Source organism: Sinohyriopsis cumingii, unplaced genomic scaffold (assembly GCF_028554795.1).
Source record: "Sinohyriopsis cumingii isolate HCF-2022 unplaced genomic scaffold, ASM2855479v2 utg000555l, whole genome shotgun sequence".
Lineage (NCBI taxonomy): Eukaryota > Metazoa > Mollusca > Bivalvia > Unionida > Unionidae > Sinohyriopsis > Sinohyriopsis cumingii.
In genome coordinates, this window is record NW_028315910.1 from 658755 (window position 1) to 682259 (window position 23505).

At 32.9% G+C, this 23505-nt stretch overlaps 1 protein-coding gene across 1 annotated transcript in view; it reads left to right on the forward strand.

Annotated features, from left to right (window-relative positions):
- LOC149773790 (IQ calmodulin-binding motif-containing protein 1-like) overlaps window positions 1-23505 on the forward strand; it is a 65603-nt gene that overhangs the window by 18014 nt on the left and 24084 nt on the right. Inside the window, exons 5-9 of the mRNA XM_089946012.1 lie at window positions 6122-6221; window positions 9099-9194; window positions 17195-17269; window positions 21418-21526; window positions 23030-23139. Of these exons, the coding sequence (XP_089802138.1) occupies window positions 6122-6221; window positions 9099-9194; window positions 17195-17269; window positions 21418-21526; window positions 23030-23139 (490 nt within the window). The remainder of the gene's footprint in view (window positions 1-6121; window positions 6222-9098; window positions 9195-17194; window positions 17270-21417; window positions 21527-23029; window positions 23140-23505) is intronic.

Consider the following 23505-nt stretch of genomic DNA (forward strand, 5'->3'; position numbering starts at 1 on the left):
TTTTCTTTCCAAACGACATTCCTAGTACACTGCAATTAACGATATGTAAGGAAATTTCGATCAATGAAAATGTCATTTACACCGCGTGGAGACAGTATTTTAATAATTACAAATTAAATAAAAAATTGTATCAATTGAAATTTGTGTTCTAGATCCATCTTTTAGTTCCTTTTAAGTGTAATCGTCATAAATGCAATGTGTCCTCTTGTAATTAGGCGTAAAATGCGTCAATCTACTGTAACAGCTATGTCCGCGAGCATTTCTCTGATAACCTAATTAAGTGCCGGCCGTGTTTGCATGACTAACTTGCGGAAGTATCTGTTGTATTGTTGCACTGAATTTAAAGCTGGCCTCCTTTGTATTATCACGTGAATTGTGTCTTTTGAATAGAAAAAAAGGAGGTGGAATAAAAGAAAAGTTAAAAGGCACAAACATCGGACTAACTTAAAATCTAGTGTCTTCGGTGATATGTCGGGTGAACTCACTTCATTTGATCAATCGAACATTGTAATAAACATTATTGTGTATGTAACAGAAACTACCTTAAATTCACCGACTCTTTCATAACTGTGAAAAAAAATAACAAGGCAGCCAAGCAAAAAATGAATACTTCGTAAAATATAGAGCTTGGTTTCACAGATACAGACCATTGTGGGTAAGCGAGTTTCAGAGAATTCTTGAACTGGCATTTAGAGATATCCTCGGGGATGATAAGCAATTTCATTATTACTTCCACTGAAATCACGACATTAACATTGTACTAATTGAACAATAAAAAATTGAGTTTTGACATAGATCTGTCACAAAATAAATGTTGTGTGTTTGTGAAGAAAATAAAAGGAATCTTGTTTGGTGGTGTATCAACAGTTAGTCTGGTTCCCAAATTATGGACTACCGATTTGGCAAGATACTATTAAACACCATTATGGGAACCAGATTCATCAAGAAAACAAAAAGCAGTGACGTAATACAGATTTTTCGCATACACGTAATGGTTCAAACCAGTTAGAATGATCTTTCATATAATGGATATTTTGAAGATTTTTTTTTTTTATTTAAACAGAATAATGAACAACTTCATTAAAAAAAGTGCATTTTTAAAAATTATTATCGACCTGATTGTAAAATGAGGATTCAGTCATTAAACAGCCCAGTTCCCTAATGCGCCTCCCCCCACGGTTTTCTAGACGTCAACGCGTTTTTTTTTTCTTCAATTTTTAGAGGTCCCTCGGTAACTCGCACCTCGCTTATAGTGCGGTCTATGTTTGTGGACACCATTGTGAGTGAGTTATCGAGGGAGAGGTGTGTATATATATATATATATATATATATATATATATATATATATATGAAAAATCTTTGTCCTTATTATATTCATATCTTAGTTATTATTACATTCATAATTTTGTTATTATTACATATGTACTGTATGAAGCATGTATATAATTTTTGTTATGGCTCTGTGTCTGTTGAACATTATTGATAATCAAGCTGTAATCTGTCAGGAGTTGATGTAGTGTACATTAAACTTTCCAACAAACATAAATGCATTGATAATCAAGCTGTAATCTGTCAGGAATTGATGTAGTGTACATTAGACTTTCCAGCACACACATATTGCATTGATCATGCAGCTCTAATCTGTCAGGAGTTGATGTATTGTACATTAAAACATAAATACATTGATTGTCGATCTGTGTTATGTCAGGAGTTGATGTAGTGTACATAAAACTTTCCATTAAACTAGGATTGCATTGATAATCAAGCTGTAATCTGTCAGGAGTTGATGTAGTGTACATTAAACTTCCATTAAACTAGGATTGCATTGGTAATCAAGCTGTAATCTGTCAGGAGTTTCCAACACAAACAGATTAAATAAGGGTATTCCCCATTTCATGATGGTGTCATGAATATGACATCATGTTTCACCTTGTTGTACTGGAGCACTCTGGGTTCATGAAAAGTATTCCACTTAAAATGGCATTTCAACTTCTGTCATGTATTTAATCATGAAGATTTTTGTATACATATAATTGTAATAATTACAAAATGTCTTCTGAAAGAAAATATTATAGTTGATGAAAAGTACATAAGATCATTGGAAATCATTATGATGAAAAGTATATAAGAAAATTGGAAATCATTATGATGAAAAGTATACAGGACCATGGGAATCATTATGATGAAAAGTATACAGGACCATGGGAATCATTATGATGAAAAGTATACAGGACCATGGAAATCATTATGATGACAAGTATATGGGACCATTGTAAATCATTATGATGAAAAGTATGCAGGACCATTGTAAATCATTATGATGACAAGTATACAGAACCATGGGAATCATTATGATGAAAAGTATACAGAACCATTTGAAATCATTATGATGAAAAGTATACAGGACCATTGTAAATCATTATGATGACAAATATACAGGACCATGGGAATCATTATGATGAAAAATATACAGGACCATGGAAATCATTATGATGAAAAGTATACAGGACCATTTGAAATCATTATGATGAAAAGTATACAGGACCATGGGAATCATTATGATGAAAAGTATACAGGACCATGGAAATCATTATGATGAAAAATATACAGGACCATTGTAAATCATTATGATGAAAAGTATACAGGACCATGGAAATCATTATGATGAAAAGTATACAGGACCATTGTAAATCATTATGATGAAAAGTATACAGGACCATGGAAATCATTATAATGAAAAGTATACAGGACCATTTGAAATCATTATGATGAAAAGTATACAGAACCATGGGAATCATTTTGAAGAAAAGTATACAGGAGCATTTGAAATCATTATGATGAAAAGTATACAGGACCATGGGAATCATTATGATGAAAAGTATACAGGACCATGGAAATCATTATGATGAAAAATATACAGGACCATTGTAAATCATTATGATGAAAAGTATACAGGACCATGGAAATCATTATGATGAAAAGTATACAGGACCATTGTAAATCATTATGATGAAAAGTATACAGGACCATGGAAATCATTATAATGAAAAGTATACAGGACCATTTGAAATCATTATGATGAAAAGTATACAGAACCATGGGAATCATTTTGAAGAAAAGTATACAGGAGCATTGGAAATCGTTATGATGACAAGTATACAGAACCATAGGAATCATTATGATGACATGTACACAGGGCCATTTGAAATCATTATGATGAAAAGTATACAGGACCGTTGTAAATCATTATGATGACAAGTATACAGAACCATGGGAATCATTATGATGAAAAGTATACAGGACCATGGAAATTATTATGATGAAAAGTATACAGGACCATTGTAAATCATTATGATGACAAGTATATAGAAACATGGGAATCATTATGATGAAAAGTATACAGGACCATTTGAAATCATTATGATGAAAAGTATACAGGACCATGGGAATCATTATGATGAAAAGTATACAGGACCATGGAAATCATTATGATGAAAAATATACAGGACCATTGTAAATCATTATGATGAAAAGTATACAGGACCATGGAAATCATTATGATGAAAAGTATACAGGACCATTGTAAATCATTATGATGAAAAGTATACAGGACCATGGAAATCATTATAATGAAAAGTATACAGGACCATTTGAAATCATTATGATGAAAAGTATACAGAACCATGGGAATCATTTTGAAGAAAAGTGTACAGGAGCATTGGAAATCGTTATGATGACAAGTATACAGAACCATAGGAATCATTATGATGACATGTACACAGGGCCATTTGAAATCATTATGATGAAAAGTATACAGGACCGTTGTAAATCATTATGATGACAAGTATACAGAACCATGGGAATCATTATGATGAAAAGTATACAGGACCATGGAAATTATTATGATGAAAAGTATACAGGACCATTGTAAATCATTATGATGACAAGTATATAGAAACATGGGAATCATTATGATGAAAAGTATACAGGACCATTTGAAATCATTATGATGAAAAGTATACAGAACCATGGGAATCATTTGAAGAAAAGTATACAGGACCATTGGAAATCATTATGATGACAAGTATTCAGAACCATGGGAATCATTATGATGAAAGGTGTACAGGGCCATCAGAAATCATTATGATGAAAAGTATACAGGACCATTGCAAATCATTATGATGACAAATATACAGAACCATGGGAATCATTATGATGAAAAGTATACAGGGCCATTGGAAATCATTATGATGAAAAGTATACAGGACCATTGTAAATCATTATGATGACAAGTATACAGAACCATGGGAATCATAATGTTGAAAAGTATACAGAACCATGGAAATCATTGTGAAGAAAAGTGTACAGCACCTTTTGAAATCATTATGATGAAAAGATATAGGAGCATTGTAAATCATTATGATGATAAGTATACAGAACCATGGGAATCATTATGATGAAAAGTATACAGGACCATTGGAAATCATTATGATGAAAAGTATACAGGGCCATTGGAAATCATTGTGATGACAAGTATGCGAGACCATGGGAATCATTATGAAGAAAAGTATACAGGACCATTTGAAATCATTATGATGAAAAGTATACAGAACCATGGGAATCATTTGAAGAAAAGTATACAGGACCATTGGAAATCATTATGATGACAAGTATTCAGAACCATGGGAATCATTATGATGAAAAGTATACAGGACCATTTGAAATCATTATGATGAAAAGTATACAGGACCATGGAAATCATTATGATGACAAGTATACAGAACCATGGAAATCATTGTGAAGAAAAGTATACAATACCTTTTGAAATCATTATGATGACAAGTATACAGAACCATGGGAATCATTATGATCAAAAGTATAATGGACAATTGAAAATCATTATGATGAAAAGTATACAACACTGTTGGAAATCATTGTGGATTTTCAACCAGCTGGACAATTTTTGTTTCATCTTTGCAAATGTTTAAATTGATTTTAGTTCTTGGATTATCAGTAACCATCTATAATGTGGTTTCATATCATTAAATCCTATATATTTATGTTTTAATGCACAGCCTTGTTAGAATTTCCCTCAGTATTAACTCACTTTCAACATAGCCCAATCTTATGGCTGACAGAATCAGCATTATAAAGAGGGAACACTATCAGGACACAGTCTTATGGGGATATCTCTCACTGGAAAGTTTATTCACTTTGAACATGGCCACTGTCAGGACAGTCTTATAGGTATAGCCATCATTGTAAAGTTTGTTCATTTTTAAAATGGCTCCTATCAGGATGCATCCTTGTGGGGATATCCCTCATTCTAAAGTTAATTCACTTTTAACATGGCCACTATCAGGATGCATCCTTGTGGGGATATCCCTCATTCTAAAGTTAATTCACTTTTAACATGGCCACTATCAGGATGCATCCTTGTTTGGATATCCCTCATTCTAAAGTTAATTCACTTTTAACATGGCCACTATCAGGATGTATCCTTGTGGGGATATCCCTCATTCTAAAGTTAATTTACTTTTAACATGGCCACTATCAGGATGCATCCTTGTGGGGATATCCCTCATTCTAAAGTTAATTCACTTTTAGCATGGCCACTATCAGGATGCATCCTTGTGGGGATATCCCTCATTCTAAAGTTAATTCACTTTTAACATGGCCACCACTTGGACACATCCTTGTGGGGATATCCCTCTTTGTAAGGTAAAAAAACTTTTAACATGGCCACTTTCCAGACACATCCTTGTAGATATATCCCTCATTTTAAGGTTAATTGGCTTTTAACATGGCCACTATCTGGACACATCATTGTGGATATATCCCTCATTGATAGGTTAATTCACTTTTAACATGGCCCACTCTTATGACTCACATGGACAGCATTATAAAAAGGGAATATTGTATCAGTGTGTATGCAAAGGACTCTTATGGTCCAAGAGATGTATTTATTACATTTATCAAAGTTTATTAATGACAGGAACAATGCTGTTATCACTGTTATTATTATTATTATTATTATTATTATTGCATATAAATATCTAAAACAGTTTTAATATCCATATAAAATTTTCCATCAATTTACTTTTGATACTCTGTTTTTTAGTAATTGAGTCACCTTGGTTACTGCAGCTTTTGATCACAGATGATGCAGAGACAGTCACACAGGTTATGGACATGCTTCAGAAAGTGATAAGGGCAAACTGGTGAGTAAGTTCTCATTTATAGGTATAGCCATGACCATACTCTGACCTATATATTAGTATCGATGACCATACTCTGACCTATATATTAGTATCGATGACCATACACTGACCTATATAGAGGTATCCATGGCCATATTCAAACCAGTATAAATGTATCCATGGTCATACTATGGCCTATATAGAGGTATCCATGATGATGCTCTGACCTATATAGATATATCCATGACCGTACTCTGACCTATATAGATGTATCCATGACCATACTCTGACCTCTATAGAGGTATCCATGACCATACTCTGACCTATATAGAGGTATCCATGATGATGCTCTGACCTATATAGATGTATCCATGACCGTACTCTGACCTATATAGAGGTATCCATGACCATACTCTGACCTATGTAGAGGTATCCATGACCATACTCTGACCTATGTAGAGGTATCCATGACCATACTCTGACCTTTATAGAGGTATCCATGACCATACTCTGACCTATATAAAGGTATCCATGACCAATCTGTCATTGTAAGAAGGGCACAAACATACTTACAGGTTTTTATGGTAGGAACACTATTCATATATTACCTTAGTTTACCTTAGTCAAGTTTAGTATTGGAAAATATCCACTTAAAATTTTCTCATTGGTCATCATTCCAACGAGTGATGTTAACAGTCAGTATGGATTAGCTTTCTCTATATTCTTTGTGTATGTGGTTGAAAAGTTAAAAACACTGTCAAAAATGAATTCTCTGAAATGTGTCTATATCAAATTAGCATAATTCAAATTTCAACTCTGCAAGACATTTCTTGCCAATTTAAGTGGGGTTTTATTAGCGGTGGCAATTTTTCTATACAGATAGTTTGGATCAGTCAAAAATAGGATAAAAAAGTAACACAATAATTATTGTAAGGGAGTGATACAATAATTAGGGTAGGGGAGTGATACAATAATATGGGTAGGGGAGTGATACAATTATTACAGTAGTGGAGTGATACAATAATTAGGTAAGAGAGTGATACAATAATTAGGGTAGGGGAGTGATACAAAAATTAGGGTAGGAGAGTGATACAATAATTAGGGTAGGGTAGTGATATAATAATTAGGGTAGGAGAGTGATACAATGATAATGGTAGTGGAGTGATACAATAATTAGGGTAGAGGAATGATACAATAATATGGGTATGGGGAGTGATACAGTAATTAGGGTAGGAGAGTGATACAATAATTAGGGTAGGAGAGTGATACAATAATTAGGGTAGGAGAGTGATACAATAATTTAGGTAAGGAAGTAATACAACATTTATGATCAGGGAATAATACAATAATTGTTTTAAGGGAGTGATCTAATAATTATGGTAAGGGAGTATACACCAATTAGGGTAAGGGAGTGATATAATAGTTAGGGTAAGTGAGTAATACAATAATTTGTGTATGGGAGTAATACAATAATTGTGGCATGGGAGTGATATAATAATTAGGTAAGGAAGCTTAATGATAATTATGGTAAGGGAGCAAATATAATAATTAGTGTAATGGAGTAATGCAATTGTTAGTGTAATGGGGTAATACAATAATTAGGGTAATGGAGTAATGCAATAATTAGGGTAATGGAGTAATGCAATACTTAGGGTAAGAGAGTAATACAATAATTAGGGTAAGGGAGTAACAATAATTAGAGTAAGGGAGTGATTCAATAATTAAGGTAATGGAGTAATACAATAATTAGGGTAATGGAGCAATGCAATAATTAGGGTAAGGGAGTAATAGAGTAATTAGGGTAAGGGAGTAACACAATAATTGTAGTAAGGGAGTGATTCAATAATTAAGGTAATGGAGTAATACAATAATTAGGGTAATGGAGCAATGCAATAATCAGGGTAAGGGAGTAACACAATAATTATAGTAACGGAGTGATTCAATGATTAAGGTAATGGAGCAATGCAATAATTAGGGTAATGGAGCAACACAATAATTAGGGTAAGATAGTACTACAATAATTAGGGTAAGAGAGTAACACAATAATTATAGTAAGGGAGTGATTCAATAATTAAGGTAATGGAGCAATGCAATAATTAGGGTAAGGGAGTAATACAATAATTAGGGTAAGGGAGCAATGCAATAATTAGGGTAAGGGAGTAATACAATAATTAGGGTAAGGGAGTAACAATAATTAGGGTAAGGGAGTACTACAATAACTAGAGTAAGGGAGTAATACAATAATTAGGGTAATGGAGCAATGCAATAATTAGGGTAAGGGAGTAATAAAATAATTAGGGTAAGAGAGTAACACAATAATTAGGGTAAGGGAGTAATACAATAATTAGGGTAATGGAGCAATGCAATAATTAGGGTAAGAGAGTACTACAATAACTAGGGTAGGCAAGTAATACAATAATTAGGGTAATGGAGCAATGCAATAATTAGGGTAAGAGAGTACTACAATAACTATGGTAAGGGAGTAATACAGTAATTAGGGTAAGGGAGCAATGCAATAATTAGGGTAAGAGAGTACTACAATAACTATGGTAAGGGAGTTATATAATAATTAGGATTAGTGAGTAGTGCAATAATTAGAGTAAGGTGTAATATAACAATCAGAGTAAGGGAGTTATACATTTATTATTGTAATGGAGCAACAAATAATTAGAGTGTGGGAGTAATATAATTATCAGGGTAACTGAGCATTAAAATAATTAGTGTTAGGGAGTGATACAGTTAATAAAATAGCAGTAAGTGCATTATTGTTAAACATATTGTAAATTAATGTTTCCTTCAGTTTATTATTATCAATATTTTACAATATGTTATTGATTTTTCTCTGCATGGTTGTATTAAAAAAGACAAACAAGAAGACTTTGTATCAATATTTTACAGGGTTGTATTAAAAAAGACAAACCAGAAGACTTTGTACAGTATAATGGATGAGCTGATCTATAAACTTTCTGTGGATTCCAATGTCAATGTTGGAGCGTAAGTATTTGGGGGGAGGGGAAACAAAAACAGATTTCCATGTAAATCAGCAGAGTACTGTGCCAAATTGTTATGAAATTTACAGGTTAATATTTCTTGTATGGCTTCTATAAAAATAAAAATTTACTTTGACTCTTTCTTCCATGATAATTTGATGGGGTGGGGGTGGAGGCTCTTCTTACAGACATTTTGAAAAGGGGTGTGGCTTATTAATGGTACTGGCTGGTTTTTATATATTACTATGTGCTGACATGTTTTTAAAGTTCAGGGTCTATGTTGTTTTTAGTTGGACTAAACTTAGCTCATTGATACTATATGAGTTTGTATGTAATAATGAAATAACTCATTGTTACTGTATGAACTTAACCTGGATGTAATAATGAATTTTGTTGATAATATATGAACTTGGATGTAATAATGAATTTCATTGATACTGTATGAACTTGGATGTAATAATGAATTTCATGATACTGTATGAACTTGGATGTAATAATGAATTTCATTGATACTGTATGAACTTGGATGTAATAATGAATTTCATTGATACTGTATGAACTTGGATGTAATAATGAATTTCATTGATACTGTATGAACTTGGATGTAATAATGAATTTCATTGATACTGTATGAGCTTGGATGTAATAATGAATTTCATTGATACTGTATGAGCTTGGATGTAATAATGAATTTCATTGATACTGTATGAGCTTGGATGTAATAATGAATTTCATTGATACTGTATGAGCTTGGATGTAATAATGAATTTCATTGATACTGTATGAGCTTGTATGTAATAATGATTTTCATTGATACTGTATGAGCTTGGATGTAATAATGAATTTCATTGATACTGTATGAGCTTGGATGTAATAATGAATTTCAGTGATACTGTATGAGCTTGGATGTAATAAAGAATTTCATTGATACCATATTAACTTGGATGTAATAATGAATTTCATTGATACTGTATGAGCTTGGATGTAATAATGAATTTCATTGATACTGTATGAGCTTGGATGTAATAATGAATTTCAGTGATACTGTATGAGCTTGGATGTAATAATGAATTTCATTGATACCATATTAACTTGGATGTAATAATGAATTTCATTGATACTGTATGAGCTTGGATGTAATAATGAATTTCATTGATACTGTATGAGCTTGTATGTAATAATGATTTTCATTGATACTGTATGAGCTTGGATGTAATAATGAATTTCATTGATACTGAATGAGCTTGTATGTAATTATGATTTTCATTGATACCATATTAACTTGGATGTAATAATGAATTTCATTGATACCATACAAACTTGAATGTAATAATGAATTTCATTGATACTGAATGAGCTTGTATGTAATAATGATTTTCACTGATACTATATGAGCTTGGATGTAATAATGAATTTCATTGATACCATATTAACTTGGATGTAATAATGAATTTCATTGATACTGTATGAGCTTGGATGTAATAATGAATTTTATTGATACTGTATGAGCTTGGATGTAATAATGAATTTCATTGATACTGTATGAGCTTGGATGTAATAATAAATTTCATTGATACCATATTAACTTGGATGTAATAATTAATTTCATTGATACTGTATGAGCTTGGATGTAATAATGAATTTCATTGATACTGTATGAGCTTGGATGTAATAATGAATTTCATTGATATTGTATGAGCTTGGATGTAGTAATGAATTTTATTGATACTGTATGAGCATGGATGTAATAACGAATTTCATTGATACTGTATGAGCTTGGATGTAATAATGAATTTCATTGATACTGAATGAGCTTGTATGTAATAATGATTTTCATTGATACTGTATGAGCTTGGATGTAAAAATGAATTTCATTGATACCATACAAACTTGAATGTAATAATGAATTTCATTGATACTGTATGAACTTGTATGTAATAATGATTTTCATTGATACTGTATGAGCTTGGATGTAACAATGAATTTCATTGATACTATATTAACTTGGATGTAATAATAAATTTCATTGATACTGTATGAGCTTGGATGTAATAATGAATTTTATTGATACTGTATGAGCATGGATGTAATAATGAATTTCATTGATACTGAATGAGCTTGTATGTAATAATGATTTTCATTGATACTGTATGAGCTTGGATGTAATAATGAATTTCATTGATACTGTATGAGCTTGGATGTAATAATGAATTTCATTGATACTGTATGAGCTTGGATGTAATAATGATTTTCATTGATACTGTATGAGCTTGGATGTAATAATGAATTTCATTGATACTGTATGAGCTTGGATGTAATAATGAATTTCATTGATACCATATTAACTTGGATGTAATAATGAATTTCATTGATACTGTATGAGCTTGGATGTAATAATGAATTTCATTGATACTGTATGAGCTTGTATGTAATAATGATTTTCATTGATACTGTATGAGCTTGGATGTAATAATGAATTTCATTGATACTGAATGAGCTTGTATGTAATTATGATTTTCATTGATACCATATTAACTTGGATGTAATAATGAATTTCATAGATACCATACAAACTTGAATGTAATAATGAATTTCATTGATACTGAATGAGCTTGTATGTAATAATGATTTTCACTGATACTATATGAGCTTGGATGTAATAATGAATTTCATTGATACCATATTAACTTGGATGTAATAATGAATTTCATTGATACTGTATGAGCTTGGATGTAATAATGAATTTTATTGATACTGTATGAGCTTGGATGTAATAATGAATTTCATTGATACTGTATGAGCATGGATGTAATAATGAATTTCATTGATACTGTATGAACTTGGATGTAATAATGAATTTCATTGATACTGTATGAGCTTGGATGTAATAATGAATTTCATTGATACTGTATGAGCTTGGATGTAATAATGAATTTCATTGATATTGTATGAGCTTGGATGTAGTAATGAATTTTATTGATACTGTATGAGCATGGATGTAATAATGAATTTCATTGATACTGTATGAGCTTGGATGTAATAATGAATTTCATTGATACTGAATGAGCTTGTATGTAATAATGATTTTCATTGATACTGTATGAGCTTGGATGTAAAAATGAATTTCATTGATACCATACAAACTTGAATGTAATAATGAATTTCATTGATACTGTATGAACTTGTATGTAATAATGATTTTCATTGATACTGTATGAGCTTGGATGTAACAATGAATTTCATTGATACTATATTAACTTGGATGTAATAATAAATTTCATTGATACTGTATGAGCTTGGATGTAATAATGAATTTTATTGATACTGTATGAGCGTGGATGTAATAATGAATTTCATTGATACTGAATGAGCTTGTATGTAATAATGATTTTCATTGATACTGTATGAGCTTGGATGTAATAATGAATTTCATTGATACCATATTAACTTGGATGTAATAATGAATTTCATTGATACTGTATGAGCTTGGATGTAATAATAAATTTTATTGATACTGTATGAGCTTGGATGTAATAATGAATTTCATTGATACTGTATGAGCTTGGATGTAATAATGAATTTCATTGATACCATATTAACTTGGATGTAATAATTAATTTCATTGATACTGTATGAGCTTGGATGTAATGAATTTCATTGATACTGTATGAGCTTGGATGTAATAATGAATTTCATTGATACTGAATAAGCTTGGATGTAATAGTGAATTTCATTTATACCATATTAACTTGAATGTAATAATGAATTTCATTGATACTGTATGAGCTTGGATGTAATAATGAATGTCATTGATACTGAATAAGCTTGGATGTAATAATGAATTTCATTGATACTGTATGAGCTTGGATGTAATAATGAATTTCATTGATACTGTATGAGCTTGGATGTAATAATGAATTTCATTGATACTGTATGAGCTTGGATGTAATAATGAATTTCATTGATACTGTATGAGCATGGATGTAATAATGAATTTCATTGATACTGTATGAGCATGGATGTAATAATGAATTTCATTGATACTGAATAAGCTTGGATGTAATAGTGAATTTCATTGATACCATATTAACTTGGATGTAATAATGAATTTCATTGATACTATACGAGCTTGGATGTAATAATGAATTTCATTGATACTGTATGAGCTTGGATGTAATAATGAATTTCATTGATACTGTATGAGCTTGGATGTAATAATGAATTTCATTGATACTGTATGAGCTTGGATGTAATAATGAATTTCATTGATACTGTATGAACTTGGATGTAATAATGAATTTCATTGATACTGTATGAGCTTGGATGTAATAATGAATTTTATTGATACTGTATGAGCTTGGATGTAATAATGAATTTCATTGATACTGTATGAGCTTGGATGTAATAATGAATTTCATTGATACTGTATGAGCATGGATGTAATAATGAATTTCATTGATACTGTATGAGCTTGGATAATAATGAATTTCATTGATACCATATTAACTTGGATGTAATAATGAATTTTGTTGATACTATATGAGCTTGGATGTAATAGTGAATTTCATTGATACTGTATGAGCTTGGATGTAATAATGAATTTCATTGATACTGTATGAGCTTGGATGTAATAATGAATTTCATTGATACTGTATGAGCATGGATGTAATGAATTTCATTGATACTGTATGAGCTTGGATGTAATAATGAATTTCATTGATACTGTATGAGCTTGGATGTAATAATGAATTTCATTGATACTGTATGAGCATGGATATAATAATGAATTTCATTGATACTGAATAAGCTTGGATAATAATGAATTTCATTGATACCATATTAACTTGGATGTAATAATGAATTTCATTGATACTGTATGAGCTTGGATGTAATAATGAATTTCTTTGATGCTGAATGAGCGTGGATGTAATAATGAATTTCACTGATACTGTATGAGCTTGAATGTAATGAATTTCATTGATACTCTATGGGCTTTAATTTATGCATGAATTTCATTGATACTCTATGGGCTTTAATTTATGAATGAATTTCATTGATACTCTATGGGCTTTAATTTATGAATGAATTTCATTGATACTCTATTGGCTTTAATTTATGAATGAATTTCATTGATACTCTATGGGCTTTAATTTATGAATGAATTTCACTGATACTCTATGGGTTTTAATTTATGAATGAATTTCTTTGATTCTCTGTGGGCTTTAATTTACCAATGAATTTCATTGTTGCTGTATAAATTTGGATGTAATAATGAATTTCAATGACAGCAATGGAAATATTTCAGAAATTATACAACATCACTTCTTGTTTCTACTCTTGCTGTTTTAAAACCAGGCTGTACATGGACTGGTTTGCAATGTTACCTAAAAATCTGTTTGGAAAAAAAAATCAAGATACAATGTTGTGAACTTTTCAGACAACTGTACAATAGTTTGTGAACAATTGTCTTATACGTTTAGAGATAGCATCTTGTTGATTGTCTGACTATAGAAATTGACACGTTCGATCATACCATGGATTGTCTAAATATACAAATTTACATGTTTGTTCCTCCTGTGAATTGTCTAAATATAGAAATTGACAGTTTGTTCATCTTGTAATTGTCTAAATAGAGTATAGAAATGGATTGTATAAATATAGAAATTGACAGTTTGTTCATCCTGTGAATTGTCTGAATATAGAAATTGACAGTTTGGTCATCCTGTGAATTGTCTGAATATAGAAATTGACAGTTTATTCATCCTGTGAATTATCTGAATATAGAAATTGACAGTTTATTCATCCTGTGAATTGTCTGAATATAGAAATTGACAGTTTATTCATCCTGTGAATTGTCTGAATATAGAAATTGACAGTTTGTTCATCCTGTGGATTGTCTAAATACAGAATTTATTAATAGCATGTACAATATGCTATACCATGAGCTTTTTGAAGCAAGTTGCATACTGCATTATTCAGCAAATTATGAAATTCTTATCTTAAAAATTATATTGTTAATAATGCCAATATTGTGCTGTGTAACTCTATGTATGTATATGAAATCTTCATGTTCCAGATCTGCTACCAAATGTGTACTCAGCATTGTGTAACTCTATATATGTATGAAATCTTCATGTTCCAGTTCTGCTACAAAATGTGTACTCAGCATTGTGTAACTCTATATATGTATGAAATCTTCATGTTCCAGATCTGCTACAAAATGTGTACTCAGCATTGTGTAACTCTATATATGTATGACATCTTCATGTTCCAGATCTGCTACCAAATGTGTACTCAGTATCTGTGTAACTCTATATATGTATGACATCTTCATGTTCCAGATCTGCTACAAAATGTGTACTCAGCATTGTGTAACTCTATATATGTATGACATCTTCATGTTCCAGATCTGCTACCAAATGTGTACTCAGTATCTGTGTAACTCTATATATGTATGACATCTTCATGTTCCAGATCTGCTACAAAATGTGTACTCAGCATTGTGTAACTCTATATATGTATGAGATCTTCATGTTCCAGATCTGCTACCAAATGTGTACTCAGTATCTGTGTAACTCTATATATGTATGACATCTTCATGTTCTAGTTCTGCTACAAAATGTGTACTCAGTATCTGTGTAACTCTATATATGTATGACATCTTCATGTTCCAGTTCTGCTACAAAATGTGTACTCAGCATTGTGTAACTCTATATATGTATGAGATCTTCATGTTCCAGATCTGCTACCAAATGTGTACTCAGCATCTGTGTAACTCTATATATGTATGACATCTTCATGTTCTAGTTCTGCTACCAAATGTGTACTCAGTATCTGTGTAACTCTATATATGTATGACATCTTCATGTTCCAGTTCTGCTACAAAATGTGTACTCAGCATTGTGTAACTCTATATATGTATGAAATCTTCATGTTCTAGTTCTGCTACCAAATGTGTACTCAGTATCTGTGTAACTCTATATATGTATGACATCTTCATGTTCCAGTTCTGCTACAAAATGTGTACTCAGCATTGTGTAACTCTATATATGTATGACATCTTCATGTTCCAGTTCTGCTACAAAATGTGTACTCAGCATTGTGTAACTCTATATATGTATGACATCTTCATGTTCCAGATCTGCTACCAAATGTGTACTCAGTATCTGTGTAACTCTATATATGTATGAAATCTTCATGTTCCAGTTCTGCTACAAAATGTGTACTCAGCATTGTGTAACTCTATATATGTATGACATCTTCATGTTCCAGATCTGCTACCAAATGTGTACTCAGCATCTGTGTAACTCTATATATGTATGAAATCTTCATGTTCCAGTTCTGCTACAAAATGTGTACTCAGCATTGTGTAACTCTATATATGTATGACATCTTCATGTTCCAGATCTGCTACCAAATGTGTACTCAGTATCTGTGTAACTCTATATATGTATGAAATCTTCATGTTCCAGTTCTGCTACAAAATGTGTACTCAGCATTGTGTAACTCTATATATGTGTGAAATCTTCATGTTCTAGTTCTGCTACCAAATGTGTACTCAGCATTTGTGTAACTCTATATATGTATGAAATCTTCATGTTCCAGTTCTGCTACAAAATGTGTACTCAGCATTGTGTAACTCTATATATGTATGAAATCTTCATGTTCTAGTTCTGCTACCAAATGTGTACTCAGTATCTGTGAAACTCTATATATGTGTGAAATCTTCATGTTCCAGTTCTGCTACAAAATGTGTACTCAGCATTGTGTAACTCTATATATGTATGACATCTTCATGTTCCAGATCTGCTACCAAATGTGTACTCAGCATCTGTGTAACTCTATATATGTATGACATCTTCATGTTCCAGATCTGCTACAAAATGTGTACTCAGTATCTGTGAAACTCTATATATGTATGAAATCTTCATGTTCCAGATCTGCTACAAAATGTGTACTCAGCATTGTGTAACTCTATATATGTATGAAATCTTCATGTTCCAGATCTGCTACCAAATGTGTACTCAGCATCTGTGAATACCACAAGCTTATGGTTGAGATACTTTGTACCAGATACAGGTAAGTCTTGAATACTATAGGCCAATGGTTGAAATATTTTCTGTGAAATACAAGTAAGTAATGAGTAACAAATTACAGGTAAGTTGTGAATACTATAAGCAGATAGTTAAAATTTTTTAGCAATATTAGGCATGTTTGTATGCATATGAAGATCAACTAAGTAGAATTGCATTTTAAATTTTTTAGTCTTTGAACTTGGACTTTTTAGTTTGAGGTGGAGTCATATGAGTTTTCCAAACATAATTTAAGTTTCTATTAAGTTTGTCAGTTGCAGTTGCAATTTTATGAATTTCTACAAAATACTTGTGATTGATCAAGCATCTGTTGCTCAAACTCAGGAAATCAGCTGGTCATTTCTTTTTAATTTCATGAATAGTATAGGCCTGCTGTCTTGTGCATATTTATTATCTCATGAATAATATAGACCTGCTGTCACTTGAATGGTATAATCACACTGTCTCATAAATAGTATAGGCCTGCTGTTTCATGAATAGTATAGACCTGGTGTCTCTTGAATGGTACAATCAATCTGTCTCATGAATATTTTATAGACCTGCTATCTCATGGATAGTAATGGCTTGCTGTCTCATGAATAGTATAGATCTGCATTGTCATTAACAGCATGATGTCTAACAAATGGTTTAGGTTTACATGTTATAAATTGTACAGGCATACTGTTTCATGGATAGTTTAGGCTTGCTGTCTCATGAATAGCATAGACCTGCTGTCTAACGAATAGTATAATTCTGCTGTCTCATGAATAGCATAGACCTGCTGTCTAATGAATAGTATTGGCTTGCTATCCAATTAACAAAATGGACTGCCATCTTATGAATAGTAAAGGCATGTTGTCATGTGAATAGTATAGACCTACAATTTCATGAATGGAAGGAGCCACTAAAATTGAAGTTTGAATTGACACAAGATTATGTTAAATTTCTACATCAGATGTCAATTGAATCCTAGATGAAAATGTTGCCAGTTTGATATCCAACATGGCTATAGTGGTGGAGATTTCAAAATGTTCATATTGACATTTGGATTTTGGTTCAGTTGACCTAAAAGGACTCCAAAGTTTTCATATCCAATGCTGATCTGCCATCAAACTCCAAAGTTTTCATAACCAATGCTGATACTCCAAAGTTTTCATATCCAATGCTGATCTGCCATCAAACTCCAAAGTTTTCATAACCATCACTGATCTGCCATCAAACTCCAAAGTTTTCATAACCAACACTGATCTGCCATCAAACTCCAAAGTTTTCATAACCAATGCTGATCTGCCATCAAACTCCAACGTTTTCATAACCAATGCTGATCTGCCATCAAATACATGGCAGCTGTTACTGAAAAAAGAATATTTGAATCTTTTCTCTAAAAGAACCACTGAACAGAATCAGACCAAATGTGAGACAAAGCATCCTGGCATTAAGAACTTTCAGTTGGATGTAAATAATATATGTATGCCATCAAATATGGCCAATGTTACTAAAAACAGAAACATTTAGACTACTCTTTCTCAAAAACCACTGAACAAAGTTGATGAATGGCCCTGTAGCCTGAAGGACTTTCAGGTTGATGAATGGCCCTGTGTGTGTGTGTGTGTGATTTGGATTTTTAATGTAGCCTCAACAATTTTTCAGTCATATCGCTATGATGTCTGCAGTGTGACAGTTTATAGTGATGTCTAGCACTGGGGCATCATGCCACAGACATGTTGCATGATGTCCCACCCCGTCACATTATCGTGACACCAGGCCAACCAGTCCTAACACTAACCTCATAAAGCTGAGCTGTTAGTACCATTTTTGTAAGTCTTTGGTATGATACGGCCGGGGATCGAACCCATGACCTCCCATATCTGAGGCAGATGCTCTAACCACCAGGCCACCAGAGTGGTCTGAATGGCCCTGTAGCCTGAAGGACTTTCAGGTTGATGAATGACCCTGTGGCCTGAAGGACTTTCAGGTTGATGAATGGCTCTGTGGCCTGAAGGGCTTTCAGGTTGATGAATCGCCCTGTGGCCTGAAGGACTTTCAGGTTGATGAATCGCCCTGTGGCCTGAAGGACTTTCAGGTTGATGAATCGCCCTGTGGCCTGAAATACTTTCAGGTTGATGAATGGCCCAGTGGCCTGAAGGACTTTCAGGTTGATGAATGACCCTGTGGCCTGAAGGACTTTCAGGTTGATGAATCGCCCTGTGGCCTGAAGGACTTTCAGGTTGATGAATCGCCCTGTGGCCTGAAATACTTTCAGGTTGATGAATGGCCCAGTGGCCTGAAGGACTTTCAGGTTGATGAATGACCCTGTGGCCTGAAGGACTTTCAGGTTGATGAATGGCCCTGTGGCCTGAAGGACTTTCAGGTTGATGAATGACCCTGTGGCCTGAAGGACTTTCAGGTTGATGAATGGCCCTGTGGCCTGAAGGACTTTCAGATTGATGAATGACTCTGTGGCCTGAAGGACTTTCAGGTTGATTAATGACCCTGTGGTCTGAAGACTTTCAGGTTTATACTACTGATGCTGATCTACCATTAATGCATACCAGACTCACTTATATTTCCAGGAGGGTGAACCTAGACTACAGTACATACCTTTCCAATATCAACACATCCCTGTTCAGTTTATAGATTTCTACCCTGTGAGATAGATATGTTTTAACTTAATTAAGAACCCTTTTGATAATGTGCTACCTGAGGAAATGATAGATCTTTTGAAAGAATAAGGATTATGTGATAAATATTAATGCAATGTTTTAAGGGTTTAATACATTTGACCTGCATCATTAATTGTATGTGCACTTTTTAAGAATTTTAAAATTCTTTATTACCTTTCAGTATTCAGTGAAATGTGCTGATGTGCCATTAAATTTGAATGGAATTAAAAAAATTTAAAAGATAGAAGAAACTAAAACATTTATATTCCTAACATATTGGATCATCAGTATCTGGAGAAAGTGTTATTAAAAAGCATGTCTCCAATTTCTTGGCATTTTTGCTATTAGGCAGGTGTCAGCTAGGTGATCATTATCAGATCCACTTGGGACTCTTGTTACTAAAACACTTGTGATATATTGATAATCCTAAATTGTGTTGATGCGGCCACTAATGCTACTCTTCTGGAATGAATGGTTGCATTGAAATAGGATTGTCATTAAAAGACTTTGTATGATTTCTAATTGATCCAACAAGAAAATGGTGTTAATCTGATACTACACACACACACACACACACACACACACACACACAGAGTATGTCAAGGTATGTACAAAATTGAATTCCAAAGCCATATTTGCTTCAAAACTGGGTGTTCAGTACATGGAAAGCTTATAGACAAAAATTTGACAACTGAAGTCAGAACCTATTCAATACAAATGTTGCCCATACAAACAACAGTCACCACTTTGTCCATCTGACAGTCTTGTTACAGCTGTTTCTTCTCATGTCAACATTAAGTTTTTACGAAAACACTTTTTACAGAATGCAGTTTTCATATAATAAACTGATGCCAATGTAATTTCCAAAACAGTTGCCTTGGTGGCAGAAATCTCTTGATGGTTACTTATGATTGGATGATGGCATCAACATAATTATGTCCTTCACTTAAAACAGCATTGTCCTGGATGAAGGTCATGCTGATCTAAGAAAATATCCATTCTATTGTGAATTATTTGGATAACCAGACCTGTTGATTTCGGGTCATGTCAAGCAACCATAATGGCCATCTAAAAACTCTTGTTATTGCTATTCCTCTTGAATGAATAGTGGCATTAACATGGGGTTAAAGGAATAGTGGCATTAACATGGGATTGAAGGAATAGTGGCATTAACATGGGGTTAAAGGAATAGTGGCATTAACATGGGTTAAAGGAATAGTGACATTAACATGGGATTGAAGGAATAGTGGCATTAACATAGAATTGAAGGAATAGTGGCATTAACATGGGGTTAAAGGAATAGTGGCATTAACATGGGGTTAAAGGTATAGTGGCATTAACATGGGGTTAAAGGAATAGTGGCATCAACATGGGGTCATATATATATATATATATATATATATATATATATATATATATATATATATATATATATATATATATAAAGATATGTGTTATTTTAAGCAGTAAAATTAAATTATTTTGTTTAAAGGGGACTGAGACCTCTATTAGGGAAGTGGGATGGAAAGGGATTCAGCCGAGATCTCAAGAATCTACTTCTACTTCTTGAGGCTGGGACAGCTGAGCAGGCCCAAAATAAAGTGAGTACAGAATTTGTATTCAGTTTTTATTCAGTCTACTGAGGCTTTGAGCAGTGGATAAGGTGAGTACAAATTTTGTTTTCAATTTAATTAAGTTCTGTTAAGTTTTGAATGATCTTTAGCATGTTGATATATGTAATGAGAGGAATAGACATTACAAATATAAACTTGACTATTTTACTGAAAAGTTACTCAGAGTGGGAGGAATACTCATTTAATAACTTGACTATTTTACCTGCAAAGTAACCAATTGTTTGGATAGTCATTACATAACTTGACTCTTTTACCTGAAAACTAACTCAAAATCATTTGGATAGTCATTACATAACTTGACTATTTTACCTGAAAACTAACTCACAATCATTTGGATAGTCATTACTTAACTTGACAATTTTACCTGAAAACTAACTCACAATCATTTGGATAGTCATTACTTAACTTGACTATTTTACCTGAAAACTAACTCACAATCATTTGGATAGTCATTACTTAACCTGACAATTTTACCTGAAAACTAACTCACAATCATTTGGATAGTCATTACTTAACTTGACAATTTTACCTGAAAACTAACTCACAATCATTTAGATAGTCATTATGTAACTTGATTATTTTACTCAAAAATTAACTCACAATGAGAGGGATACTCCTTACATAACTTGACAGTTTTACCTGAAAAGTAACTTACAACCATTGTTAAATTGTTAATAATATCATGCTGTAATTATTGATCATACCAGTAGCTGACAAAATGAAAAGTCATGGCTGTGTGTATCCTGACATGGTTATGTATATCCTGACATTGCTGTGTTTATTACTGACATGGCTGTGTGTATCCTGACATGGTTATGTATATCCTGACATTGCTATGTTTATTACTGACATGGCTGTGTGTATCCTGACATGGTTATGTATATCCTGACATTGCTATGTTTATTACTGACATGGCTGTGTGTATCCTGACAAGGCTATATATAGTTCTGACATGGCTGTGTGTATCTTGACATGGCCATATGTATCCTGATATGGCTGTGTTTATCCTGACATGGCACTGTGCATCCTGACATGGCACTGTGTATACTGATATGGCTGTGTGTATCCTGACATGACTGAGTATCCTGACATGGTTATTCCTGACATAGCTATGTACATCCTGACATGACTATGCATATTTTTACATGGCTCTGTGTATCCTGACTTGGTTAAATGTATCCTGACAGTAATTTTCTTTAATGTGAGAATGGTTTAGAGTTCTATATTGCATGTCTATGAATCAGATGTTCTGTAAAGATAAAATTGTGCCAAGAATGTGGTGTAGCATATTCCTTTATCAGTGTTATGTAACAACCTCAAGTTGATATTCTTCCAGTTCTTTGAGATGCTATCTCACAAATGGATATTCCATTCATGGAAAATGTTGTTTATCATGACATTACAAAGTAAGCTGATATGAGTTTAAATGTTAAAACAGATCTTCAATGATACATGGAATTTCTGTGACAGATATACAACCAGGCTGCCATTGTGGTACAGGCTTACTGGAAGGGTTACATCACTCGGAAGAAACTGGATCGGGCAAACAAGAGCTTCAGCAAATTTCAGAAAGCATTCAGGTACAATGTTGGCTTGCCTTGTGCTTATTTTTTGCATTGCAATTATTTAATCATTGATTGTAATTGCACGTAATGTACTCTTTGGTTCCCATGGACAGCATTATGAGGGATGTCTCTATAAGCATATGTCATTATAAGGCGGTCTTATTGTACTGGGGGCCCCGAGTGGCCGAGTGGTCTACAGCGCTCACCGTTCTGGATCACTGCCATCTCACCTCTGTCTGCGTTGGTTCGAGTCCAAAGCTCGGCTAGCGCGGGTACGTGGGAAAGCCTGCCAGTAGCTTCTCGTGGGTCGGTGGTTCTTCCCTGGGTTTTGCAGTGTTCTTCCTCCACCAGTTATACTGTCCGCCATGTATAGCCTCTCTT